General features: G+C 40.8%; 1 protein-coding gene and 1 long non-coding RNA gene across 2 annotated transcripts; one reads left to right on the forward strand and one right to left on the reverse strand.

Annotated features, from left to right (window-relative positions):
- Positions 1–18,000: 18,000 nt before the first annotated feature.
- Positions 18,001–20,361, reverse strand: LOC138891086 (uncharacterized). The gene is made up of 2 exons (XR_011407395.1): positions 19,975–20,361; positions 18,001–18,362 (listed from the first exon to the last, which is right to left on the reverse strand). It is a non-coding gene; the product is annotated as an uncharacterized lncRNA (long non-coding RNA).
- A 2,754-nt stretch (positions 20,362–23,115) lies between these two features.
- Positions 23,116–23,702, forward strand: LOC138868815 (uncharacterized). The gene is made up of 2 exons (XM_070146386.1): positions 23,116–23,560; positions 23,641–23,702. Exons 1-2 carry the CDS (start codon positions 23,116–23,118, stop codon positions 23,700–23,702), a joined length of 507 nt encoding a protein of 168 aa, XP_070002487.1.
- Positions 23,703–26,318: the final 2,616 nt, after the last annotated feature.

The following is a 26,318-nucleotide window of genomic DNA, read 5'->3' on the forward strand; positions in this document are numbered from 1 at the left end:
TAGAGTTTAAAACTCTAATGCTGGCTGAAAGGAAAAAGTTCAGTTTAGGGTTTAAAACCCTAATGCTGACTAAAAGGAAAATTCAGTTTAGGGTTTAAAACCCTAATGCTGATTGCATGAAAAAGCTCAGTTTAGAGTTTAAAACTCTAATGCTGGCTGAAAGGAAAAAGTTCAGTTTAGGGTTTAAAACCCTAATGCTGACTAAAAGGAAAATTCAGTTTAGGGTTTAAAACCCTAATGCTGATTGGCTGGGGATAAAGCTCGAGAATACTACACGATCTATTTTTTGAGTTTTCTTGTTTTAATAGAAGATAAGAGGGAGTTTCGTGGAAGCTTACCTTTCGAGTGAATTCATCATTGCCGAAGTACTTCCTGTACCCGTGTACCTTCTTCTTTGGGCGACACCTGCTTCTTGCACGGTTGTCTTGGATTAGACCTGTTTCAACCTTTCAAACAAAGAATCGTTTGTTAGTTCGGAAATGACGGTCGGTTTGGTGACCTTGATCGTTCCCAGTTGCTTTCTTGCGTCTTTATTTCTGTTGTGAAGTTCCGCCATTGATTTGATTCGAATGGCGAAACCCTTCTAGGCTGTTCAGGCTTGTATTTCTAGATTCCGCGATGATTTGCCTCGTAAGGCCCTTTTTTTCTTTTGTCCCGTTTTGATTGAAGGTTCTCAACGGGAATTTTATTGGAGGTGTTCTGTGGGGATTTGTACAAAAGGAAGCTCTGTGGGGGGAATATTTACAAAGGGACTCGCTGGGGACGTGCTGGGGATTTGTTTCAAAGCGGGCTTTCTAGGGTTCGTTGGAGTAAGCTTGTTGGGGAATGTTTACAAAAGGACTCGCTGGGGATGTGCTGGGGAATTTTTTTTATTTTTTTTATTTTTTTTTTTTTATTGGGGGAGACCCTGCGGGAGATTGTTCAAAAGGGGAGACTCTGTGGGGATTTGTACAGAGGGAGACTCTGTGGGGGTTTGTCCAAAGGCGGACTTGCTGGGGAAGATTTCAAGATTTCTCTCTTTCCTCTTTAGTTTGAAACGCCATCAAACGTCATGATTCATCATGCTTGGGCAATCATACCAACGAGATGAGGCGCTTTCCTTCATGAGACAGGATTCCGTGCAAACAAACCATGCCACATGTCCTTTCCGGTGTGTCCTGAACTTGGGGTTAAAATGCAAAAAGGGATTCGAAAAGAAACAAAGAAAGGGGAAAACAAATCAGAAAAGGAATACCCTTTTCGGGACGAGAAAGACTTATCTGAGGAAGATAACGCTGGCTTTAAATGACATGACATGCTCTTTGGACTGGACGTCCGACCTTCCATGAACTTGCGTTTTCCTGAACCAGAACAGATCTGTGATTCCAAAACCGGTGGAACTTTGCCGAGACCTTCTTGGGGTGGCGTCATTCCTTTTCGGCCAACAGCGCCCTTTGCGGGTTTTCACTGGCTGACCTCTCTCATTTCTCTTCCTGTCATCGCTTGATAGCACTCTTTGCGAGTTTTTACTAAACAAGCTCTCTCATTTTGGTTTCTCTACTCCCGTCGCCTCGTGGTGCCCGAAGGTTTTCACCGCCGAGACTCTCTCATTTTATCTCTCTCAATTCAGAGTGTGATGGTCTTCGTTTGTGACGCTTATTGATTCCCCACCATATTTGGTAATTGATTTGAAGGCTTGTGCTTGGTAAAGAGAGGTAGTGATACTAACTTCTCAACTGCTCGACGTGCCCCGGTTTTCAATTTCAGGGTGAATGGGATTTTATTGTTGGTGTGACTGAACCTCAGGGAGAGGCTGCCTACGTATCCTTTCGGAATCAAGTCAAACGTAGTTCAGGCCTCAATCATTTTTTGTTTTGTTTTTGTTTTTTTTTTTTTTTTTGTAGAGAGGATTGGGTAGTGTTTGGGAGTAGTGGGGAATAAAACCTTCGCCATTTTCAAATGCGTCAGGACCACTTGGAGTATGATCTAGACGTAGTATCTCTTGACTGCATCTGCATTTACTGCTGTGTCGGGGTCATTTCCTTCGATATCACCTAGATACAATGCTCCTCTCGGCAATATCTTCCTTACGATGTATGGGCCTTTCCAATTTGGGGCAATCTTTCCTTTTGCTTCTTCATAATGCGGCAGAATACGCCTCAGTACCAGCTGACCTACTTCGAAATTCCGGGGTCGGACTTTCTTGTTGTAAGCACGGGCCATCCTTTGTTGGTATAACTGTCCGTGACAAACTGCGGCCATTCGCTTTTCATCAATCAACGTCAATTGCTCCAGTCGAGCCTTAACCCACTCGCTGTCTTCGATTTCTGCTTCGACAATGATTCGAAGCGAAGGAATTTCTACCTCTGCCGGTATTACAGCCTCGGTCCCATAAACCAAAAGATAAGGAGTCGCTCCCACCGATGTGCGTACCGTAGTGCGGTACCCTAATAGTGCAAATGGTAACTACTCATGCCACTGTCGGGAACTTTGGATAGTCTTCCTCAAAATCTTCTTGATGTTTTTATTTGCAGCTTCCACAGCACCATTGGCTTTCGGCCGATAAGGAGTAGAATTCCTATGCGTTATCTTGAACTGCTCGCATACATCTCCCATCAAGTGACTGTTCAAGTTTGCTGCATTATCTGTAATGATAGTCGCAGGAATACCGAAACGACAGATAAGATTTGAGTGCACAAAATCTACTACAGCTTTCTTAGTGACCGACTTGAGAGTGACAGCTTCTACCCATTTTGTGAAGTAATCGATGGCAACCAGTATAAACCTGTGTCCATTCGAGGCCTTTGGTTCAATTGGTCCAACAATGACGTCCATGCCCCAGGCGACAAATGGCCAAGGCGCAGACATGGGATGCAGTTCCGTGGGAGGTGCATGAATCAAATCACCGTGCACCTGACACTGATGACATTTCCGAACGAAGCTGAAGCAATCCTTTTCCATGGTCATCCAGTAATAACCTGCTCTAAGGATTTTCTTCGCTAAGACATACCCGTTCATGTGAGGTCCGCACACACCTGCGTGTACTTCGTGCATGATCTTTCTCGCTTCCTCGATATCGACACATCTTAGGAGATTGAGGTCCGGGGTCCTCTTATACAACAATTCGCCGCTCAGAAAGAAACCACTTGCATGTCGCCTAATGGTCCTTTTTTGATCTCCAGTAGCGTGCTCGGGGTATTCTTGTGTCTTCAGGAATTTCTTGATGTCATGGTACCAAGGCTGCGTATTTGATCCCGCCTCGATTACACTGCAGTAACCGTGTCTTTCCTTGATTTGGATTTCCAAAGGATCGACGTGGGCGTTGCCCGGGTAGGGTAACATTGAAGCCAAAGTAGCAAGTGCATCTGCCAGTTCATTGTGACACCTCGGAATATACCTGAACTCTATTGAGGTAAAGCGCTTGCTGAGGTCCTCCACATGTTGTCGGTATGGGATAAGTTTGACATCCCGAGTTTCCCACTCGCCTTGAGCTTGCCGGATGATCAGGTCAGAATCTCCCATAATCAGTAAGTTTTCGACATCCTGATCGATTGCCATATGCATGCCCATAATGCAGGCTTCATACTCAGCTGTATTGTTTGTGCAAAAGAAACGCAGTCTAGCTGTGGCGGGATAATGCTGACCGGAAGGCGAGATCAAAATTGCCCCAATCCCTATACCCTTGGCGTTCACGGCTCCGTCAAAGAACATCTTCCAAACATGAGCTTCCTCCGAGATCACTTCTACGGTGTTTACCTCTTCATCTGGAAAGTAGGTATCCAATGGCTGGTATTCCTCATCAACCGGATTTTCGGCCAAATGATCTGCTAACGCCTGGGCTTTCATCGCCGTGCGGGTGACATAAACTATGTCGAATTCCGTAAGCAAGATTTGCCATTTAGCCAGTCTCCCAGTAGGCATTGGTTTCTGAAATATATACTTCAAAGGATCCAACCTGCTTATGAGGAATGTAGTGTGGGCTTGGAGATAATGTCTTAGCTTTTGAGCAACCCATGTGAGAGCGCAGCATGTCCTTTCCAGCAGAGTGTATTTGGCCTCGTAGCCGGTGAATTTCTTGCTCAAGTAGTAGATTGCTTGCTCCTTCTTTCCGGTTACGTCGTGTTGCCCGAGGACGCAGCCGAAAGAGTTCTCCAAGACTGTTAGATACAAGAAAAGTGGCCTTCCCGGTTCTGGAGGGACCAAGACCGGGGGATTCGAAAGGTATTCTTTGACTTTATCAAAGGCTTCTTGACACTCAGTTGTCCACTTAATCGCCGCATCTTTCCTTAACAGCTTGAATATGGGCTCACACGTGCTCGTCAGCTGGGCAATAAACCGACTGATGTAGTTTAACCTGCCCAAAAGACTCATCACGTCTTTCTTTGTTCTTGGGGGAGGCAGATCTCTGATGGATTTTATCTTAGTTGGATCTAGCTCGATACCTCTCCTGCTTACGATGAAACCCAAAAGTTTGTCCGACGGAACTCCGAAAGCACATTTGGCTGGGTTTAGCTTCAAGTCATACTTCCTTAGCCTCTTGAAGAATTTCCTCAAGTCTTGGATGTGATTATCCTGCGTCCTGGACTTGACTATCACGTCATCCACGTACACTTCTATTTCCTGATGCATCATGTCATGGAAGATGGCAGTCATGGCCCTCATGTAGGTAGCCCCAGCATTCTTCAGACCAAATGGCATGACTCGGTAACAGTAGGTGCCCCAAGGCGTGGTGAAGGCAGTTTTCTCGGCGTCCTCTTCATCCATCAACACCTGATGATACCCAGCATAACAATCTACAAAAGACTGTATCTCGTGTTTGGCGCAATTATCAACGAGGATGTGGATGTTGGGCAGCGGGAAATTATCTTTAGGACTTGCTCTGTTCAGATCTCGGTAATCTACACATACCCGAGTTTTCCCGTCCTTTTTCGGTACTGGAACCACATTCGCCAACCATGTTGTATATTGGACTACCCGGATCACTCCTGTTTTCAGTTGCTTGGTGATCTCCTCTTTAATTTTGTCACTGACCTCGGTTTTGAACTTTCGTTGCTTTTGTTGAACCGGAGGACAATCAGGATGAATCGGCAATTTGTGAACCACTAGATCGACACCTAGTCCCGGCATGTCATCATATGACCAAGCAAACACGTCTTTAAATTCAAGAAGAAGTTGAATTATCGCCTCTCGCGTTTTCTTGTCCGTGTGAATGCTTATCTTGGTCTCCCGGATTTCTTCCGGGGTTCCTAAATTTACCGGTTCAGTGTCATTCAGATTTGGCTTAGGTTTATTCTCGAAATATTCCAACTCTCGGTTTATCTCCCTAAAAGCCTCTTCCGCATCATATTCTGGTTCTGGGTTCATTAATTCGCAGTTAAATAACTCATTGTGATCTGGGCGTGAAGTCCGCAAGCATGTCATATTTAAAGCCGCATTATTAGGACTGAAAAGGAAGATAAGAGGAAAAGTAATAAAAATCAGAACAAAAGAAAGAATGGGAAAGCAATGATGATTTTTTTTATATTTTCTTTGGAAAATTGGAAGACAACAGTGTTTACAACTAGGAATTCAAAGCAATAATTGAAAAGAAGAAAACATTCAAGTTATGTCCTGGAGACAACTTGTGACACAGGAAAGGTGGCAGGACAGGTCTACCCGGACTTCCGTCTAGTAGGGAATGGCGTAGCCTCCCAGTTTTGGAGTTGGGCGCTCAGCCCCATGTACAGCATCTCAGCAGTGCTCGTTCCTTCACCTGGCTGAACCATGTGGATCTCGTAGAGCATCTCTCTCATTGCCCCACATATCTCCTCGATTTCCTCAGCCGTGAAGACCTCATCATCTTCTTCTTCAGTGTACCTCGGCCTGATGAAGGTTGCATATAAATCCGGCAGTGGTTGAGGTAACTTCCAACCCTCATTTCTCCTTTTCTTTGCCCATTCTTCGTCTGCTGGAGTAGGTTTGAAACCTAGTCCAAAAGGTTTCTTGATGATTGGTAAAGTAACGGGTTTTGTTATTCCCTGAAGGGTTCGTCCAAGTCCCTTCCCTGGCCTAAATCCGTGTCGGATCATCTCTTTGGCCACCATAACCGAAGCGTTAGACAAGAAAGGCTGGGGGCAGGGTATTCCCTCTTCGTGCTGCTCTGCCAGTACAATCTCGAAAGCTTGATAGACCGTATGTTCGCTTCCTTCTCTCGATTCAAGGTACGGGATGGATGGGTCCCGATAAATGGCATGCTCATCTTCCCCATGGACCATGATCTCTTGGTCTTCGTACTCGAACTTCACCATCTGGTGAAGAGTGGAAGGCACGGCTCCTGCCGCATGGATCCAAGGCCTGCCAAGGAGGAAATTGTAGGATGTGTCCATGTCGATCACCTGGAAGGTTACTCGAAATTCGACTGGTCCTATGACCAACATCAGGTCTATTTCTCCCATGGTATCTCTTTTGATGCCGTCGAAAGCTCTTACGCAGACATTGTTGGGTCGGATTCTTCCGGTCCCAATTTCCATTCTCTGTAGCATGGAGAGCGGGCAAATGTCAACACCTGATCCCCCATCCAACATTACTCGCTTGACATAGTAGTCCTCGCATTTAACTGTTAAATGCAAGGCCTTGTTGTGTGTTGCTCCTTCCGGGGGTAAATCATTCTTGCTGAAAAAGATTTGGTTGACGGCGAAGAGTCTTTCTGTCATCCGCTCTAGTTGCTCAACCGAGGTTTCAACTGGCACATATGCTTCATTCAGGGTCTTCAGTAAGATCTTTTGATGCTCGGCCGACCTTATCAATAATGATAGCATGGACACTTGCTCAGGGTGCTTGCGCAGCTGATCTATCACTTCGTAATCCGGCATCTTCATTTGTTGGAAGAACACTTCCGCTTCTTCAACACTCACAGGCTTCTTTGGAGGGAAGCGCCTTTGTGTGGCGTTGTTCAGTTCTTGGGTATTTGAGTACCCTCCAATGAAAGTATTTTCTGGAAGTTCTCCCATGACCTCTTTACCTTTGTACATTACCAAAGTCTTTTGATAATTCCACGGCACTGTGGACGGGTTGGTCATTGGCTTTTGTGGCACGCGTCCGATAACCACTGGCTCATTCAGCCGAGGTGGTTGAATCGTCCCCCGGACCACATAGGCCCCTTTTGGCACGTACATAGGTTTTGTCTTTTTGATCCTGAAGTTCTGCGTCTTCTTGGCTTGACCTCGCGGTATGTAAAGAACTCCACTCTTTGCTGGTACCACTTTCTTCTCCACCTTCTTTTCAGGCTTGCTTTCTGCAGCCTTGGCCTCCTCCCTCTTTTCTGATTTCTGGTCTATTTCAGGCCTCTTCCCCGTGTCGACAATGGCAATTATGGCTTTCAAAGCAGGGTCGAACTCTTTTTCTTCACAAATCATGCCGATCAGCGGCCCATTATTGTGAGCGGGCAATGGATTGTTAGTCACATTTGGGATCTTTTCGTCCCTTAGCACTATTTTCCCCTGCTCTATCAAATTTTCGACCACTCTTTTCAATGACCAGCAGTCGTTTGTATCATGTCCCTCGGCTCCTGAATGATAGGCGCATCTGACTCCGGCTTTGTAAGAAGGCGATGTTGGGTTTTGCCTCGTTTGGGGAATTGGTTGCAAGAAACCCAACTGGACTAGCTTAGGGAACAAAGTAGAGTATTGTTCACCGATGGGCGTGAAAGTCCGCCATCGGGGTGGCTCCTGGGGGCGGTAATTATTCTGCGGGGGTTGTGGGTTATAGTGGTTGCGGTAAGGAGGCTGATTTCTGGGAGGTGGAGCTGGGCCTCGGTTGGCTTGTTGTGGTGGATGGTTATAAGGTTGGGCATTCATGACCATATAAGGCTGATGAGCATATGCCAAATTTGAGTGGGGGTAATAGTGTTGTGGGGCTCTTTCCGGAAAATGGGGCCTGGGGTGACGATACTCCCTTGTTTCAGAGGCTGCCATAGTCGCTTCTTCCTTCTTCTTCCCCCTTGTCGTTCCTCCAGATCCGCTTTGGACGGCCTGAGAGGTTGCCCTTATGGCTGCTTGACTCAAAATCCTTCCCGTTTTCAGCCCATTCTCTACCATCTCTCCTATCTTGATTGCTTCCGCGAATGGCTTACCCATGGCTGACATCATGTTTTGGAAATAGTCAGACTCTTGAGCCTGGAGAAAGGTAGTGACCATTTCCACTTCATCCATGGGAGGCTTCACTCTCGACGCCTGTTCACGCCACTTAATAGCATACTCTCTAAAGCTTTCCGAAGGCTTCTTCTTCAAATTCGACAGAGAGTTTCGGTCTGGCGCAATGTCGATGTTATACTGGAATTGTTTTACAAAATCTCTGGCGAGATCATCCCATATATGCCATCGGGACATTTCCTGATCCATATACCATTCCGAAGCTATCCCTACTAGACTTTCCCCAAAGTATGCCATTAGCAGTTCTTCTTTTCCGCCGGCTCCCCGCAATTGGTTGCAGTATTTCTTAAGATGTGCAATGGGGTCACCGTGCCCATCGTATTTCTCAAACTTGGGGGTCTTGAAACCCGTTGGCAGGTGCACGTGAGGAAACATGCATAGGTCGGCGTAAGAGACGCTCTTTTGCCCGCTCAATCCTTGCATATTCTTCAGACTTTGTTCAAGGTTTCTCATCATTTTGGCAATCTCATTTTGTTCTGCAAATCTAGGGTTCTGATCCTGCCCGGGTGCAAGCTCGCACTGAGGCGGTAGAGGATTAGTATTGGTAGCGAACCTAGTTGGTTCCATTGAGAACGATGGGGCTTGGAATGTAAAAGATGATGAGTCAAGGCTTGGCTTGTATGTGGTAGGTTGTGCCGTAACCGGGCAAGGCGATGCAGTAAAGATGTTCATGCTTGCATCAGTGGCCGACATTCGGGGATGAGGTTCAGAAGGCGATCCAGCGGAGAAGGCTGAGGTGGCTGGGTACCCGAATGGGGTAGCAGGATAATTTATGGGGACATTAGAAGTCCCACTTGACCTGGAGAATAATTCAGGGAATCCGGGGACGACACTTGGCGGCTCTTTCCCATTGTTCCAGTCGTCCAGCATTTCCAACATGCGGAGCCGTAGGATTCTATTTTCCTCCGCAGTTGTGGATTCAGGTGTGAGGACGGCTGAGATTGAGCTCTCCTCAGAAACAGGGATCGTTTGCAATGGAATTTCTGAAGACATTTCCACACTTCCTTTTCGACCTGGTGAAGTAAGTGTGAGTACTGCTTCTGGCCCTAACAACAGGTGGTTGAACACTTCTTCTTGACCTCGTGAAATATGAGTGCGAGGCCAGACTTTCACCAAACCAACCGTCTTTTCAAAAACCCTGGAAAAATGCTCAATGACAAACGCACGGTTAATTTGTAGCAAATAACAGATAGTTAATCTCACGTTGGGCATGATGCACCTATACAGTTAAGTGGATTAATATATGTTTGCTACGAGAGCATGCGTCATTCCGGCGTTTTTTGTTAGTTTTCTCCTTTTTTTTTCTTTTTTTTTTTTTGTTTTTCTTTTATTTATTTTACAGTAAAAGAAATGCGACCGGATCCGAAGAGGATTGCCTACGTATCACGATGCCTACGTGAATCAGATCATTACGTAGTTCGAAAAACACGAATGAGCGTAAAAGAAACAACCTCTTTATTGTTGAAACGTTCTATTACACGCTACATTTTGCAAAAGAAAGAGCAAACTTTGAAAATAAACCTAGACTCAAAAAATAGACTAAAAATCACCCTGATGGGAAAAACAGGCAGAAAGTGCTAAGATACAGATTTGACTTATGAGTGCATTATGGTTTTAAAAATTGGTTTCCGTGGGGCATCGTTCGGCCTCGCCGCGGTCTTAGGCGTGAGATCCCTCTCAAGTTGCTCCAGCTCGTGCATAGTCTGCTTGACATAACCCATTACTGCCGAGAGGACGGTAACGCTGGACATGTTCTCACATCGTAGACATCGTCTGGTGATGGCATGGGCAATGGCCTTGATCCTATCTCTGGTTTGCTTCTTCTCTACAAACAGGCGTTTTATCTGATCACTGCATATCTTGAAGATTTGAGCATCTTGTACATGCTGATGCTTTAGTTGCCGTACTTCCGACTTCATCCGGGCTATTAAGTCATACCAGTATCTGCTCTCGATTTGGAAATCCTTGGCCTGATTAGCTGCTTTGATCTCAAGTGCAGCCATCTCTCTCTTTACTTTAGCAACAGTTTTTTCGTGGTCGCCTTCCAATTGATTCAGGTATCGACGATGCTTATCTGCTCTTGTATCCCATTGTGCTTTGAGCTCTGCTATGATGTTTTCAGATTTTTCCAAATCATTTTGCCATTCTCTGATCTCGCTTTTTAGCCTTTTTATCAGCTGTTCGTCTGGTCGACGCCTCGGCTGTTTATCTGCATCCAACCTTATCTGTTTGATCTGGGCTCTGAGCATTTCATTTTCTTGAATTAACCTGTTCCGCTCTCCCAGATCGGTAGCAATTTGCACGTTGTGCTCGTATTTCATGCCTTCTACTTGTTGCTTTAACCTGCTGATTTCGGCACAATAGCCTCTTTCCTTTGCTAACCAATCCCAATGCCTTTGCGATGACTCGGTGAAATTCCGGATGTGGGGTCTCTTAGCTGGCCTTTCATGCTCAAGTTCCCTTCTGTACCATGCAAGGTAACCTGGCGCCGTTTCTCCTTTGGCTCGATCCCGCACGCAAGTATCTGATTTCAAATATTGACCCTCATTCCAGATTTTGCGAATCCTTGCTTCTGGGAACTGTCCGTTAGGACTTATCTCAACTGCTTGAGCGCTAAGATCTTCCTCATGAGGTATTGTTTGACATCTTCCGAACTGTCTCAAGACTCGGCAGGGTGCGTAAGGTTGAATGCTCTTAAGCCCCATCAATAAGAAATGAGTTTTAGCTGCAGACATATATAGGATCTCATCAACAGGCAACCATCCCAACGTCCATTGTATTTGGCTGGCGGTAAGAGCTTGACAGAACGAGGTCCATGCCAGGACTCCTTTGGGTAGACTGATCTCTTTGGTTCTCGAGTAAGATTCTTCTATGCACGTCTTTCCCGGGGAACCATGGCTCAAAATCTCGGAATGATGATAGAGGTGCTCGGTCATCCATAGCTGTAGGAGCAGGTTACAACCTTCGAAGAAATTTCCCCCGGCTTTACAAACTGTAAGAGCTCGAAAGATGTCGGATACCACCATTGGCGCGAGAGTGCTGTCACTTTGCGTGAGTAAAGTGCTAACGACCCCAGATATCTTCAAATCAATGTTTCCATCTTTCCTTGGAAATACCAGAAGGCCCAGGAACATTATCATGAACGCTACCCGTCTGTGCTCGTCCCACTTCTGCCGAACTCCTTTGCTGCACAGTTTGTTGATTGGATTATTGAATCCCCCCTCATGACCGTACCTATCATATATGAAGCATGGGGTACAGAATCCGGCTGCCAGATCCGGGTTGTGGACTGTTCTGGGTATCTTCAATTAATCTAGGAATCGATGTAACGTGACGACTCTCGGGGCGACCAAGTATTTTTCCCTCAAAGGAAGTTCAGTATTCCCGATGTATCCGGCCATTTCTTCCAAAGTCGGGGTGAGCTCAAAATCAGAGAAATGAAAAACATTGTGCGCCGGGTCCCAATAGGTAACCAAAGCTCTTATGATATCTCCCCGAGGCTGGATTTCCAACAGACCCACAAGACCTTTCAAATATTTCTTAACCTCATTTTGTCCTTCAACACCTAGATCATTCCACCATAGCCGTAACTTGACAGGGATTTTGGTCATTATTGAAAAATGTTCATTTTGCATCGTGCTCATCCTGCACATTTATTAAGGTGATTTTAACAAAACGAACTGACTAAAAAAAATTTACAGAGGGGATCAAGTTTTGAACACGGCCTTTAAACACTTCGGGGATGAAGATTTTAAGGCTGTGTGGGTCTACTGGGTAAAAATGCTAAATAAGACCCAAAGGTGGCTATTTAGACAAAGTCAGCCTTCCGGCGTCCCTTTCGGGAACATTCGGCTATTTATGACAAAACAGCGTCACCTGATTTATTTATGACTCTTTTAAAATTTGACACATTTTTTTTTATTTGATTTTGGCTGTTTTCGCAAAAATGGGGGTTGAACCCGACGAGGGTTGCCTACGTATCTCACATCCGGTGAGAATCAAACCGGCGTAGTTCGGGATATCGTAAAATAGGAAAGAAAAATCGAATAAACCTAGAAATCAGGAATGCGTATTTTTTTTTTACATTTTTTTTTAAAAGAGATAAAGATTAAAGAAACTATTTATTTTATATATTATTTTTTTTTAGGAAAATTTGGACTATTAGTCTGAATTCATAAAAGGGGTACTACGAAAGAAACAACACATTTTTTGAATTATGAATTTTCGATTTTTTTTTTTACTTTTAAAATAAATACCTTTTCTTTTTTTTTTTGATTTTGAAAGTGATAAAAGAAAATTTTTATATTTTTTTTAATAACTCTCAATAAACAAGACAGTTTTTTTTTTTTAGAAAAAATCCGGCGAGGTTTTGACACTACTTGGACATTGGTTTTATTTTCCAAAAATAAGTAATTATCTCCCCTACGCTGCTATTTTCCCCTTTTTTTAGGAACCGGTCGGCATGCGGAACCGAAGCAAATAAATGCACAACACAGATAGGAATGCAGCATGATGGTCTTTTCCATTTCAGGTTGTCTGTCCTAGACGGACCCAACCCCTGTGTTGAGTCCCCTAAGTCAAATGCAATATGATGCAAATAAGCGTTCCTACTAGGGATCCGGCATGAAGTTTCGTTATACTAGGTTTAAACCTTGGTATTTGTTCTAGACTGTGTACCCGAGCGGACAACTCGAGTCGAGGAGGGGGCTACGTACCGGGGACCCGCGAGATCGTCCGGCTTTGTAACTTGTCCGACCTCTTTCTTATTTCAGGTATTGACACTAACAGAATAGGGAGTCTCGACCAGCGAGCTTCTCCCCGGAGGTAAGAAAAGAAGGGTTTCGGCACAGTTTATATACAGTTCAGATAATATCAAAACAGTAAAAACAACATTTAGCACGTTACGCACAACATGTAATAAAGATCAGATAATAAAGCCAAATATAACAACTATTCTAAGCTCGGATTCTTGAACCCTGAACCAGTGGTTCTGGGTTACAATTTCCCCAGCAGAGTCGCCAGAGCTGTCACACCTCCTTTTTGCGCGCCCGGCCCCGAAGGGTTAAATGCGCGGGTGGAGTTTTTCCAATTTAAGTGACAATATTCGAAAATGGGATTATTTATTTAATTCAGAGTTGCCACTTGGGAAAGGTTTGGCTTTTGGTGTCCCAAGTCACCGGTTTATCTTAAATCCCAAATCGAGGAAATTTTCGACTTTTCCAAATGAAGTCTACGAACCAGAAATTCTAAGTAAGGAATTCTGTTGACCCGAGGGAAGTTGTTAGGCACCCTCGAATCCCGTGGTTCTAGCACGGTCGCTTAAATTGTTATAATGGCTAAATATCTGATTTAAATACATGTTGTGACTTATATGCTTCTTATTAGATTTAAACCGCTTTTATTATTATCATTTATTTTTTATAGAATTGCAACGTCGTAAAAATGCATCTCAAACCACGTCACAATCAATGCACCCGTAGTTGTTAACACATTTTGACTCCGTTGAGATTTGGATTTGGGTCACATCAATGTGCACCCGAATTTAAGAACATAATTTACTTAAACCGTGCCTGAAAAGTCTAGCGCGTTATTATTTTTGAGAAGGCCATGAGATTCACTAAATGGCCTAGCCTGAATTCTAAATATTATGATTAGTTGTTGAGGGCCCCGCAATTTGTATTTTTTATGTGGCGAGGCTCGTCTCATTATTTTTAGGAGGGTATCCTACAGTGACTACATTTCTATTATTTTATTTCCAGAGATAGAAGAAAGAAAAATGTATGCTAATTGAAGTATATACTTCGTCCTAAACCAAACTCCTATCAATTTCTGATTAATTACTTTTAAAGTAAAAAGACGTCATGTCTTACGAAAATGCTTTGGTCGAACAAAAGATTACATATGAGATAGATGAAATGCAATACTTAATCTGAACATTTCTTAATTTGAACTTAACTGAACTTATTTGGACTAGATTAAAGGATAACTGGCGAAGTAAAATGCTTTAATTTGACAAGGAATCATATACGAGCTAACGAAGTACAACGCTTAATCTGAGCATTTCTTGTGTTGAACTTAACTAAACTTATGTGGACTAGTCTTACTAAAAAAAGACTAAATGAAACAGAAAACATTATTGTGTAAAGTCGAAATGCACATGCTTATACTAGCAGACAACTACCGAGCTCAAATACAAAGGGGTAAACTCAGTCGGCTATCAGTACATTCTTTCGAACTGTTGAACCATAAACTAATAAATTTCCACAGGCCTGTTAATGTACTATGAATATCACAACGAATACTTGAACATCTTCACCCTTTTTCATTTCATGCTTTCAAACTGTTTCAATTACATCAATATGGGACTTGAAATGTGTACCTGGAAATGCTGAAAATGCAAAGGAGAAGAAGAAGAAGAAGAAGATGTGGAAATCAGCAGCCAAAAGAAACAGGACTAGCAAATAGCAGCAGGACAAGGCAGCAGCAAACAAAGCGAACAGCAGAACAGGCTCAAGTGCAGAAATGCAACTATGGCCAATAGAAAGAAATAGCCAAATGAGAGCAACACCCAGTGGAGTAGAATCAGAACTCCAAGCGGACCAAACCAGTAGTAAACCAATAGAAAACACTTGACTAAATAGACACAACTGGAACTTCAAAGAATCAGAATTGATTTCAACAAGTTGAACAAACGAAAACCCAAATAACAAATAGGAAGAAGCAATTTCTGATTGTAGATTGTATACTTTCTATCTCTTAACCTCCCTCTATCTGTGTTTTCCTAAAATCAGTTCTATCCTTTTCAATCCTCTCAGTCTAAATATCCCTCTATGTCTGTATCTCTTTGTATGTCTTTCAAGCTCTCTCTTTCAAAACTCCTCACAGTGTGTTTCCCCTTCTTCCTGTATTTTTCTCTGATCTCTTTTATCTCTGTATGTCCTCCCTTTTATAAGCCTTCATATTACCCCTTTTACAGCCTGATAGATTATCACCAATACCCCTCCCATGTGCCTCCCATTTTCCATCCCAACTTTAGCTAATTAAGTATTAGACCCCATTCACATTCCCTGGCAGATTCAACTTTTCCATTTTATTAACTAAAAGCAAGCATGGGCAGTAGAATATATCTGACAGCATATGCTGTCAAACCATTTAAAAACTTAACAAAAACCTTTATGCAGGCCACAGGCTGGGCACAAGGCACATGAGGTGCACCAATGCACATGCTGTGCAGGAGTGCACATGCCCTCCAATTCAGAATTTAAACCAAACATCCCTCTTACATTACTGATCCAATTCAAACAGCTATAAGTAAACAAAAACTGGTTCTTAATTGACTCAACAAATGCTTAGCAGAAGTAGATCGATTTGTTATTGTTCGGACAATTGAAACTAATTGACGACACATGTCGACTCGACTATATTAGCATTAACATACACAATCGTAACCAAAAATCAGACATTTAACAGTATCGACACATAATTCGAATTATACTGACTGAGCAAAGTGGTACTCGAGGAACCAATTGCTCAGTCAACATTTGAAGCTAATTATTGTACAACAAATACATATGTCTTATCAGAATAGGAGGGGGGGGATTTTAGACAAACAATAGAGGTTCAGGCAAAGTGGTTGAAGCACAGTTAATAGAAGTCAAGGACAGAAAACGAACAGACCCTTACAACAATCAAACGAACCAAAACAACTAAGAAAAGAAAGAAACTCACCTTAAACCGCAAAAGATCAAAAACCTTAACTCGGACTTGGTCAGGCTTTTCTTAAGGCTGAACGGACTTTAAACGAAGTGTTTCTCAGATGAGAAACACTTTGATTAAAGTCCACTAGACCTTAATCTCTTCGGTTGAACCAGTGACGGAGGAACACAAAATTTTCAAAAACTTAGATCTGGGATTCAGGCTTCCCTGATCAGATTCGGACCAAACCAAGTATGGTTTGGTCACGAGGGGGGTCTGGGGAGTGTCTGGTGTGAAGCTGGGGTTAAACTATGTAGATCGAGTTTTGACCCGAATCTTCAAATGAAGATTCGAGAAGGTGGGGAGGGATTCGAACTACATGGTTAACAGATCCATGTTCAGGAAGGCAAGTGGATTCTAGGGTGTTAAGGGGAAGGTCATCGGCGTTCATGCCGCCGGTTTTCATGGTGGGGGATACAGGGGCGGCTCTAGGGTTTGAAGGGGATGAGGTTGTGAAGACGAAGGCTGGGTTCGGATAGGGGGGGCAGGGTAGGATTATGGGCTTATATAGTTAGTGGGTGGACGGATCTCGACCGTTAGATCAATTTAGATCTACGGTCTGGATCTGATGGTTAAGTGGGACGGTGTCGTTTCAAGTGTTGAGGGTTTGGGTTCGGTCCGGGTGTAAACGGGTCAGGTTTGTTGGTGGGTTACGGGAAATTGATCTTGGTCGTTGATCACTATGAGATCAACGGCCCAGATCAGGCACGATCCAAACGACGTCGTTTGGACACCCTGGGTACTAAGTGGTCTGGACCGAGCAGGCCTGGGTTTTGGGCATTGTTTGTTTGGGCCAATTTTATTGAATTGGCCCAATCCGGAAGAAGAAAGGGTCCTTTCTCTCTTTTTTTTTTTTTTACTTCTTTTTCTTATTTATTTTTTTTATTATAAAAATACAAAAATAAGTAAAATCAAATTAAAAATAAACACCTAGTACAATTATTTGCACACACATTAAAATAATTCAAAACAGGTAAAATTAAACAAAACAAAATCACGGACAAAGATGCTTGTTTATGCTTTTCTATTTAAACCGTGTTACGGTTCAGATTATGCATGACACGTACACACATTTTTTGAATTTTGTTTTAATAAAGTAAATAAATAAAAACGGGCCAAAGTCACAAATAAATCAACAAAGTGCCGCACAGAAATCCAAAAATTGTACAGCAGGACCAATTTTATTCTTTTGGAGCGACTGTCGCGCAAAAACAAAAATCACGTGCTCATTTTCTCCACTCCTCTCTATTCTATAAGTTTTCAACATATTTGATTGCATATAAAGGAACCATTCACACAATCCCTACAGAAGAGAAATATGTGGTGTCTAACGAAATTCAATCCACAAATATACTTCCACCTAATGTCGAGCCTACAAAGGGTAGAAGGAAGTTTAAGAGATGGTCAAGCATTTTAGAACCTAGTTCTTCTGGCAGCAGGAAAAAAGGCAAAAATAAATATTCCATTTGCAAAGAACTTCACCACAAGAAAATAACTTGTAAAGTATTGTTGCAACATTCTTGATCTTTTAGCTACTGGTGCTGTAATAAAAATAATTAACTATTTTAAAAATTTAGAATTGTAGTTTGTAATCACTTGTTGTTTCTACTATCAACTGTTGCATTGTACATTATTGACCATTGTTTTATGGTCAACCACCAGCATTGTCTATTTGCAGACCGATGATCTAGAGTCAACCATTCCTTATTTTAAGAAGGAGTCACGTGACCAAGTTGTCTCATAGACTACTATTTTATGGCTAACCACTCGCATTGTCTATTTTAGACCTATGATCTATAATCAACCCTTTTATTTTAAGAAGGAGTCATGTGACCTTCTATTGTAGACTACTGTTTTAGACTACTATTTTAGAATCAACCACATGTAATCAACCAATATTTTATTGTCAACCCCCATCGATATCTAAGACTTGTTTCGCTGCTTTAGATAGTCTATTGACAACCACTAGTTTAGGTAGTTAATTTAATGTCTAATGTTAATAAGCGCTGGCAGCCAATATGAAAAAGACTTGTCTAATTAATTGAAATCCATCGAATATGACAATTCAAAGCATCAATTTGTTTGTCAAAACTCTCAACAGTCACGTCATTTATAAGAAGTCATATAGAAAGGCGTTATTTAGTATCAAATTCTACCTATAAATACACTGGATCTGATGGAAATATTTATCCATCCTTCTTCCAAATAACCCAATCACTAACAGAGAAATGCCCATGATGCCAAGGCCAAGCATGGACACCATTTTTAACAAGGAATCATTGGATAGGCTCATCTGAGAGATCCAAGAAGACAGGGTGAGGCAAGAAAGTAACATTCGTCGTATCGCATGCATGTTGCAGATTCTCTTTCATAGGGCTGGTGCAAATATTCACCACTATGTTAGCCCAGGAAATTCCCCTCCCAGTGATCCTTCTCTCCCTGCAGTTTATTTTTTTCTTTAGTTAATGGGAAAAAATATATGCTGTTGTAAGGAGAGTTATTTAATAAAAATATTTAACTTAAGTTTTTGTCTATTTATTTTTCTGCCCTATTTTTTGAATTTTGCACTGTTTTTTATTTTTATGCTTTCATTTTTTCATTTGACAATACTTAAGTGCAAAAAGGCCCCAAAACAAAATACAGATGTTCCAATAGAAACATACAACTCAGGAGATATAAATTTCAGTCTTCCAAATATTTGAATTTTCGGCCAATGAATTAAAAATTTCACAAGAGTTGTTGAATAAACCTACAGTATATAGGGAGTTTTTTCAATTTAAGTGACATTAATCGAAATGAGATTATTTAATTAATTCTTTCAGAGTCGCCACTTGGAATAGTTCAATTGGTGTCCCAAGTCAGCGATTTATTTTTAAATCCCAAATCGAGGAAGTTTCGACTTTATTTTAAAAAAGTGTGCGAACCAGAAATTCTAAGTAAGGAATTCGGTTAACCCGGGAAAAGGTGTTAGGAATTCCTGGATTCCGTGGTTCGAGCACGGTCGCTTAAACTATTAAAAATTGGCCTAATTATCTGATTTACTACATGCCATAAACCTATTGTGCATTTTCTAAACTTTATAACCGCTTTTAATTATTTATGGAATTATTCTGGAACAAGTTACGATTGTCATACACTTATTTGTTTGATACGCATTGTGAATCGTATCATGGAAATCGTACCCATGATCCACAACGTGTTTAATTTATTAAAGTTATTAGAAGTTACGGTCGGGTCACATAAATGTACCCCCGAATTTGGAAATTAGGTATCACAGCTACGTCACGGGAACCGTACTCGTAGCCATGATGATTTTATTATAAGCGTGCCTAAAGCAAACTAAGAATGTTCAAAAGTTGTTCATTTTTCTAAAATCACTAAAAATAAAGAAAGTATGCACTATAGTGATACATCATTTATATGTAGCATAAACGCATAGACGTAACAAATCAAGATAAACAACTCAAACTTTTCACATCAAAGAAATAGCATGTCCCTAAGTTTTTAGTATAAAAAAGGTCAAAATCAACACTCAAAAAAAAACAACGAAAGATAAAAATTAACACAATACCAAAAGAGATTTTGGAGCATGTGACGCTAAACAAGGATTTAGAAACGATTTGACTGACTTGTCTGCATTTCATAGCGTCAGGCACAATCCATAATCATAATTTTGGTAAATTCAATAAATATTTTGTTTTAGGCTAAAATAAATTAAAGTCAACAAACAACAACAAAGATACAATAAACGAGATATTATACAAAGAAGTGAGAAACAAAGGACGCATTTCAAATGATTCCACCACTCCTGCGCACGTTAGCAAAAGGCTCCATTGTCCTTATTGGTGGATCCATCACTATCTCTACACTCACCACTTCAATCCTTCGCCGTAAATCCTTAATTAACAAGGAAAAGTTCGGGAAGTTTTGTGGGTGTTGTAGAGGAAAGGGATTTTATATATGTAAGCTATGCACAATTGTGTAAACAGATAACGGCCATGTTTTCATATTGGAATATATCTGAAATTAAAGTTAAGTTTCAACAACATACCTAAACACATGGGGTAATCTAAAAGAAAAACTTGCCAAATAAAGGCTAAGAGAAAATGAAGAAACCCGGCCAAACTTTGAATAGCAGCAATCAACTCAATCGAGCAACGAAAACATTCAACACCAACAAAGACCAAACCAAGAATCCAAGCTGGATTTTGCTATCTGGGTAGGCAATAGGTTCAAGATTTTCCGATGGGATGTGGTATTTGTTTTCTTGGTCGTTTGTGATATTCAAAAATGGAGAAATCGAAGGATCAACCTTTTCTTTCTCTGAAAAAATGGAAGCTCCCTTCTGCCCAAAAGCTACCGTTCTCAGGGTGTAGCTATTTTTGGTCCGTTTTGGGCTCGCCTTTTTTTTGTTTTTAGAGTTGTCTAGGTCTAAAAAATCTGATCTTCCCTCCTAAAATATCTAGGTTTTATTAAAGGGTAAGGGGTTTGGGTAGGTTAGAGTAATGGGTTTGGGCTAAAGGATTGGACTTGGATTAATTAATTGGGGTCAATTTTAAGGATTGGCCCAATTTTGAATAAACAAGACCAAACATTTTTTTCCTATTTTCTTCTATTTATTTTTTCCTTTTTCTTTTCTTTAATTAATTAAAAACCTAAATTAAGCTATTTTTTTGTAGAAATTAAAATTCTTTATTTATTAAAACAAATATTTAACTTAAAACTAAGTAAAAATACTAATTTCTAAAGACTAAAAGCTAAATATGTAAAAATGATTATTTTTTGTGATTTTTTCCTTAATAATGCAATTAACTCAATGTAATTTATTCTTACATGCAAATTGAACCTAAGATGGCATGAAATTAAACGTGACAGTTTTTTATGAATTTTTCTATGATTTAAAAATATTAAAAATGCATGAAATGCAACTAAATAAAGAAAAACTCCTAAAAATCAACTAAAATTATTTTGGTCTATTTTTAGGAGTTATTTTCATGTAGGGCAAAAATTAGGTGCTCACAGATACTATATCCCAATATTCAATATACAACATTTATACTTAGACGCACTACTTATTGACAACACTTCACTAGAAAACACTCTTATACTTAGAGGTATTGCTTATTGAGTTGTTACATGTTCTAGAATGACCAATTTTTAATAGTATGAAATACACCGCCAAGTATAATAACTTTAAATGTTCCATAATGTTTAATAAGATGTTTAAACGTTATAAAATTCTATGAAAAAAAGTCGAATGTGGTGTAATCCTTATTTAAGTAAATTCTTGACCATTAGTTTACCCCCGACCGCAATAAGAGTTGAGGACGAAACCTCAAGTGTACACTCGCCCATTAAGGAAGTCTATTAATTTATGTTGAATGTCCAGAGTTGGGTTCAGGGTTGGGGTTATGGTTCAGGGTTTATAGGCTATTAAAGAAGTTTATTAGCGACTAGTGGTTGATGGAAGACAGCTCGTGTTGTTCAGTAAATTAAAATATGCCCATGTGGCCTATCCCTAACCATAAATGTTTTGACCTATTGAAATTACCCATTGTACCCATTTAAAATTACCCATTTGATCGGCCATGTGATCAAAATAAAATTGATCACATTTCAACCATATTTTTGTGACCAATTCAAATTAACCCATTTGACCCATTTTAAATTACCCATTTCACCTACCATTTCAAAAAAATTGATCGCATTTCAACCCCAATTTTTACTTTCGGAAAACATTACTCAAACAATTTAAGAAAAATGAGTCAAGGGTCGAGTGCATCCTTTGGGTCGAGAAAGAATTGTCAATGCAGCATGGTAGTCAATTTATAGCTACAACTCCAGTGAATGCTTCTTCGGTGTTTCTCCAAATGTTTCGAAATTAAGGTAAGATAAATTTCACAGATTCGCCTCTTTTTAATTTTACAAATAAATTGTTGTCCCCATTTGATTCGATAGGGTAAAAGATGTCAATTTTTGGAATGAGACAATGATCTGCTAGATTCAAGGATTGTTGACCTTATCATTAGTTTGAAGTGTGAAAAGGATGCTCTTAAGCGTGAAAAGATCATTCCGCAGATGAATGTGGGTAAACTTAAAAATATATTAGCAATGGATGTTCATGGGAAATATGCTGATGATGAAGGGATTCAAGTTGAGGGAGGGCATATTCCTGTAAATTGTACAGTTGGAGGGATGGTTAAGATTAATGAAATAAGGCTGAATAAGTGGGTTATGCTCTTGTGCGTCGTTGTCGGATATGTGGCAGCTTGGATGATGAAGTGAGAAGGAACATTGGTTTGTCGTTGGTAGGAATAGTTTAATTACAGTATGTTTGTTTTGTTGGAAGTATTTTAGATATGTAATGTTGTACTGATGTAATATTAAATTTGTTAAAGTTACTAGACGTGACTTGAGTCTATTATGCAACCAATTAGCTAGTTTATTGATGAACTCAGCGTCTACGCAACCTCTGGTTTATGCCTGATGCAATGTTATATTTGATCAAGTTATTAGTACTAGACACATTGTCTACTACGTAACCAAGTAGCTAGTTTATTACTAAACATATTGTCTATTACGCAACCAAGTAGCTGCCCCTTGTAATACAAGAAGGAAGTACTAAGAAAACAAAAATTACAGCATCAATAGTTAATAAGCAGCAAGGTAGTTTCATTACATAAAGGTAGATGCAAATATCACAAATTACTACAAGTTCACCCAAAATGAATTTGTCTCATGAACAACACAAATTGAAATTACAATTAATTAAGAAGGGTCCATCCTTCCCCTGAAGATATCAACTACAAATTTTTCCTGAACAACTCTATTCGTTTGTCATTAAGCTGATCCAGCGGCATATCAGTTAGGAGGAAGTCAATAACCTTCATTGCATATGCTCCACTGCTTTCACTACAATAATCAAAGACACAATTAGTTATTAAAGAAACCAGAAGAATGAGTAAAACATAATGGATGGCACATTTAATTTACCTTTGCTGAATGGGTGGCACATCCATAATACGTTCCAAGGACCATTTCTTCGTAAGCACATCTTGGCCTATGTCTTCAAACTGGCCAATGTTCATCAAAATCCTAGGTATCATGAATGTGAGGGGTTGTACTAGTTCTTCTAGTTTACCATCATGACATTAGGACAGTAGGAGGCGACTCTAAAAAAAATTCGATTGTAATGGGGTTACACCTAGGTTCTGCGCTTAGTCCATTCTTATTCGCCCTGGTGATGGATGCGTTAACACACCATATTCAAGAGGAGGTGCCATGGTGCATGTTATTCGCTAATGACATAGTTTTGATTGATGAGTCGCGAGCCTGTGTTAACGAGAGGCTAGAAGTTTGGAGACATGCTCTTGAGTCTAAGGGTTTCAAGTTGAGCAGGATAAAGATGGAATACCTGGAGTGTAAGTTTAGCACTGAGCCGTGGGAAGTGGGCGTGGATGTGAGGCTTGAATCACGGGTCATCCCAAGTAGAGGCAGCTTCAAGTACCTTGGGTCGATTATCCAGGGGGGATGGGAGATCGACGAGGATGTCATACACCGTATTGGGGTAGAATGGATGAAGTGGAGGTTAGCATCTAGAGTCCTGTGTGACAAGAGAGTGCCACTGATACTCAAAGGTAAGTTCTATAAAGCGGTAGTTAGACCAGCCATGATATATGGGGCTGAGTGTTGACCTGTTAAGAACTCACATATCTAGAAGATGAAAGTAGCAGAAATGAGGATGTTGAGGTGGATGTGCAGGCACACTACGATGGATAAGATTAGGAATGATGATATTCGGTAGAAGGTGCGCGTGGCTCCCGTTGATGACAAGATGTAGGAAGCGATGCTCAGATGGTTCGGGCATTTTCAGAGGAGAAGCCCAGATGCTTCGGTAAGGAGGTGTGAGTGGCTGGTTGTTGAGGGAACGAGAAGAGGTAGAGGGTGGCCTAAGAAGTATTGGAAAGAGGTGATCAGTCAGGATATGGCGAGGCTTCAGATTTCCGAGGACATGACACTTGATAGGAAGATGTGAAGGTCGATATTCGGGTTGTAGGTTAGGAGGTAGGTGAGTCTTACCTTACTTCGTACCTTTGTGAGACTAGTCTGGTAGAGTTTTTGTCTAAGATAGCTAGTGGCAATGTTATGTCTTACTATTTTGTTTTTCAATGCATGGTCTATTTACTAGCTATCGCTTTTGCTTTGCATCTTTCTTTTGGATTTCATGTAGTTCCTATTTTTCCTATGATTTCTGTGGTGACACTAATATTGTTTCCTTTTGTCTTTTTTCTTTCTCAAGCCGAGGGTCTTTTGGAAATAGTCTCTCTACTCCTTCGGGGTAGGGGTAAGGTCTGCGTACACACTACCCTCCATAGACCCCACTAGTGGGATTTTACTGGGTTGTTGTGGTTGTATACAAACTAACATTACTATCGTAAATTCGAATCAAACCCTATGTCTAGTGGAAAACAACAGGCACAAAATACATGTTATCAATTTGCCACATACAGTACAACAGCTTAGCCTTGCACCACTTCACAACCCTAGGTTTTGGCATACTTCCTTGAGGATATAGCATCAGGGGTGTAAGGCACAAGTCTTGACAAGCATCAACTGTCTCACAAAATTCCAAATCATTTCCCTCTTTACTGGCAGCCTCCTGGATCTTATCCTATACAGTGCACATGTTGTTGCATAATGCAACATCCATAACAACATGACTACGGGCATAAATGCGTGGACGTTTTATGTTTCATACACGCAGCAGTGCCAAAAGTTCATCCACATGCTAAATATTATAAAAAATTATACGTTAAATATGGAGCTACAAAAAAGCACGCAATGATTAAGGGACTTACAAAAATTAAAATGGAAGGGTTAGCACTGCACAACTGCTCGAAAAACCTCCAACCATAGCTGCCAGTCAAGAAGTTTTTGGGAAACTTCTCCTTCTTGTCAAACCATTCACATAATAGTTTCTTATCTTCCTCCAAAACTGGTTTGAGTACGTCTTCCTTTGGCTTCTTCGTCGTGATCTGTTTTAGCTTCCTCATCTTGCTTGCAGAAATTGGAGCATTCCTCAATCTACTTTGCAATCTTGTAACTCTGTACCAAGTTAACTCAAATACTTTAGAAGGGCTCTTATTCTAATTTTGCATCTCCCTAAGGATCTTCAACACCTTATCCAATTTCTCATTCACAACCTTCAACTCTTCGCAAACGTATGTATCACTTGGCTGAGCATTGCACATCCTCAATGGTCCTCCTTTACTAATATCAGAAAAGCCACCAACTAGTAGTGAACTAGTAATACTCCCACCCAAAGGGTCATCATCAACAATGTCAGATTTATCATTAGTCTCTAAGCTCTTTGTGCCATGTGCCTTTTTAATGGCAGTCACCCATTCCAAATCAACCGCTAGCTGGCCGATTATAGAATCTACTATCTCATCGTCGTATGGTACCAAATTCTTCATGTAGTCCATATCCATCTCACATAGGCTAAGAATAGGGGTGGCAAAATGGTTAAAAGAAAACAGTTAACCGCCCATATTATCCACTAAAAATGGGTTGGATAATGAACTTTTTAAAAACGGGTCAAATATGGATAAGAACCATATTATCCATCTAGAAAATGGATAACCAATGGGTAATCAATGGATAATCAATGGGTCTAACTTTTATATTTGTAAAGCCTCAAATTGGGGGTTTCTCAAGTTAGAGAGACTAAGAATTCTTCCAAAAGTGATCATTGCAAGAAGTCATGGATAATATAATTATCCATATTATCCGCCGGTTAACCCATTTTTTATCTGTATTAATATGGATCGGGTCGGATAATTGATCCATTTTTTCATTATCCGTTTTCGACCCGAACTATATCCTACTTGACCCGCCCGTTTGCCACTCCTAGGTAAGAATAAGGTAAGGGTGCACCTCGTGAAATATAGCATAGATAGAATACAAAACAATAGACACAAGGTCTATGATAATCTCCTACTTTAGTTGATTCTAATCTACTGGTGGAGTGTTATTGCACTCCTTATCTTACATTACCAGGGTCATCAAATCTCTACTTAAAGGGATCCCAATCAGGTCAGATGTCACTTTCTTGTTGTGCCATCTCAATATCCTTGGCAGCGACATCAGTACAACCTTTGATTTCTCGGCACTAGCGAAATTGCTTCGTACGCCCATGCCCACATTTTTTCATGAATCAAAAAGTATTAATTTTTGTCTGCAGTAAATAAAATAATAGTATTTACCATGAATGACCATGGGAAGCCGTACATGGCATAACTAGCCGATTTGGACTTTTTACCAGAGATTTTGCTTTCCTTCCTCTTACTCATATATGATTTGTACATTGGCAACATGTCCTTATTTAAGTACTCA

Source organism: Nicotiana sylvestris, chromosome 5, assembly GCF_000393655.2.
Source record: "Nicotiana sylvestris chromosome 5, ASM39365v2, whole genome shotgun sequence".
Lineage (NCBI taxonomy): Eukaryota > Viridiplantae > Streptophyta > Magnoliopsida > Solanales > Solanaceae > Nicotiana > Nicotiana sylvestris.

Excerpts from the sequence above, each read along its gene's own strand:
- LOC138868815 (XM_070146386.1), top strand. The coding sequence starts at position 23,116 with ATGGGGTTACACCTAGGTTCTGCGCTTAGTCCATTCTTATTCGCCCTG. Across the intron at positions 23,561-23,640 it reads AGTGCCACTGATACTCAAAG|AAGATGAAAGTAGCAGAAAT; the intron begins GTAAGTTCTATA and ends TCACATATCTAG.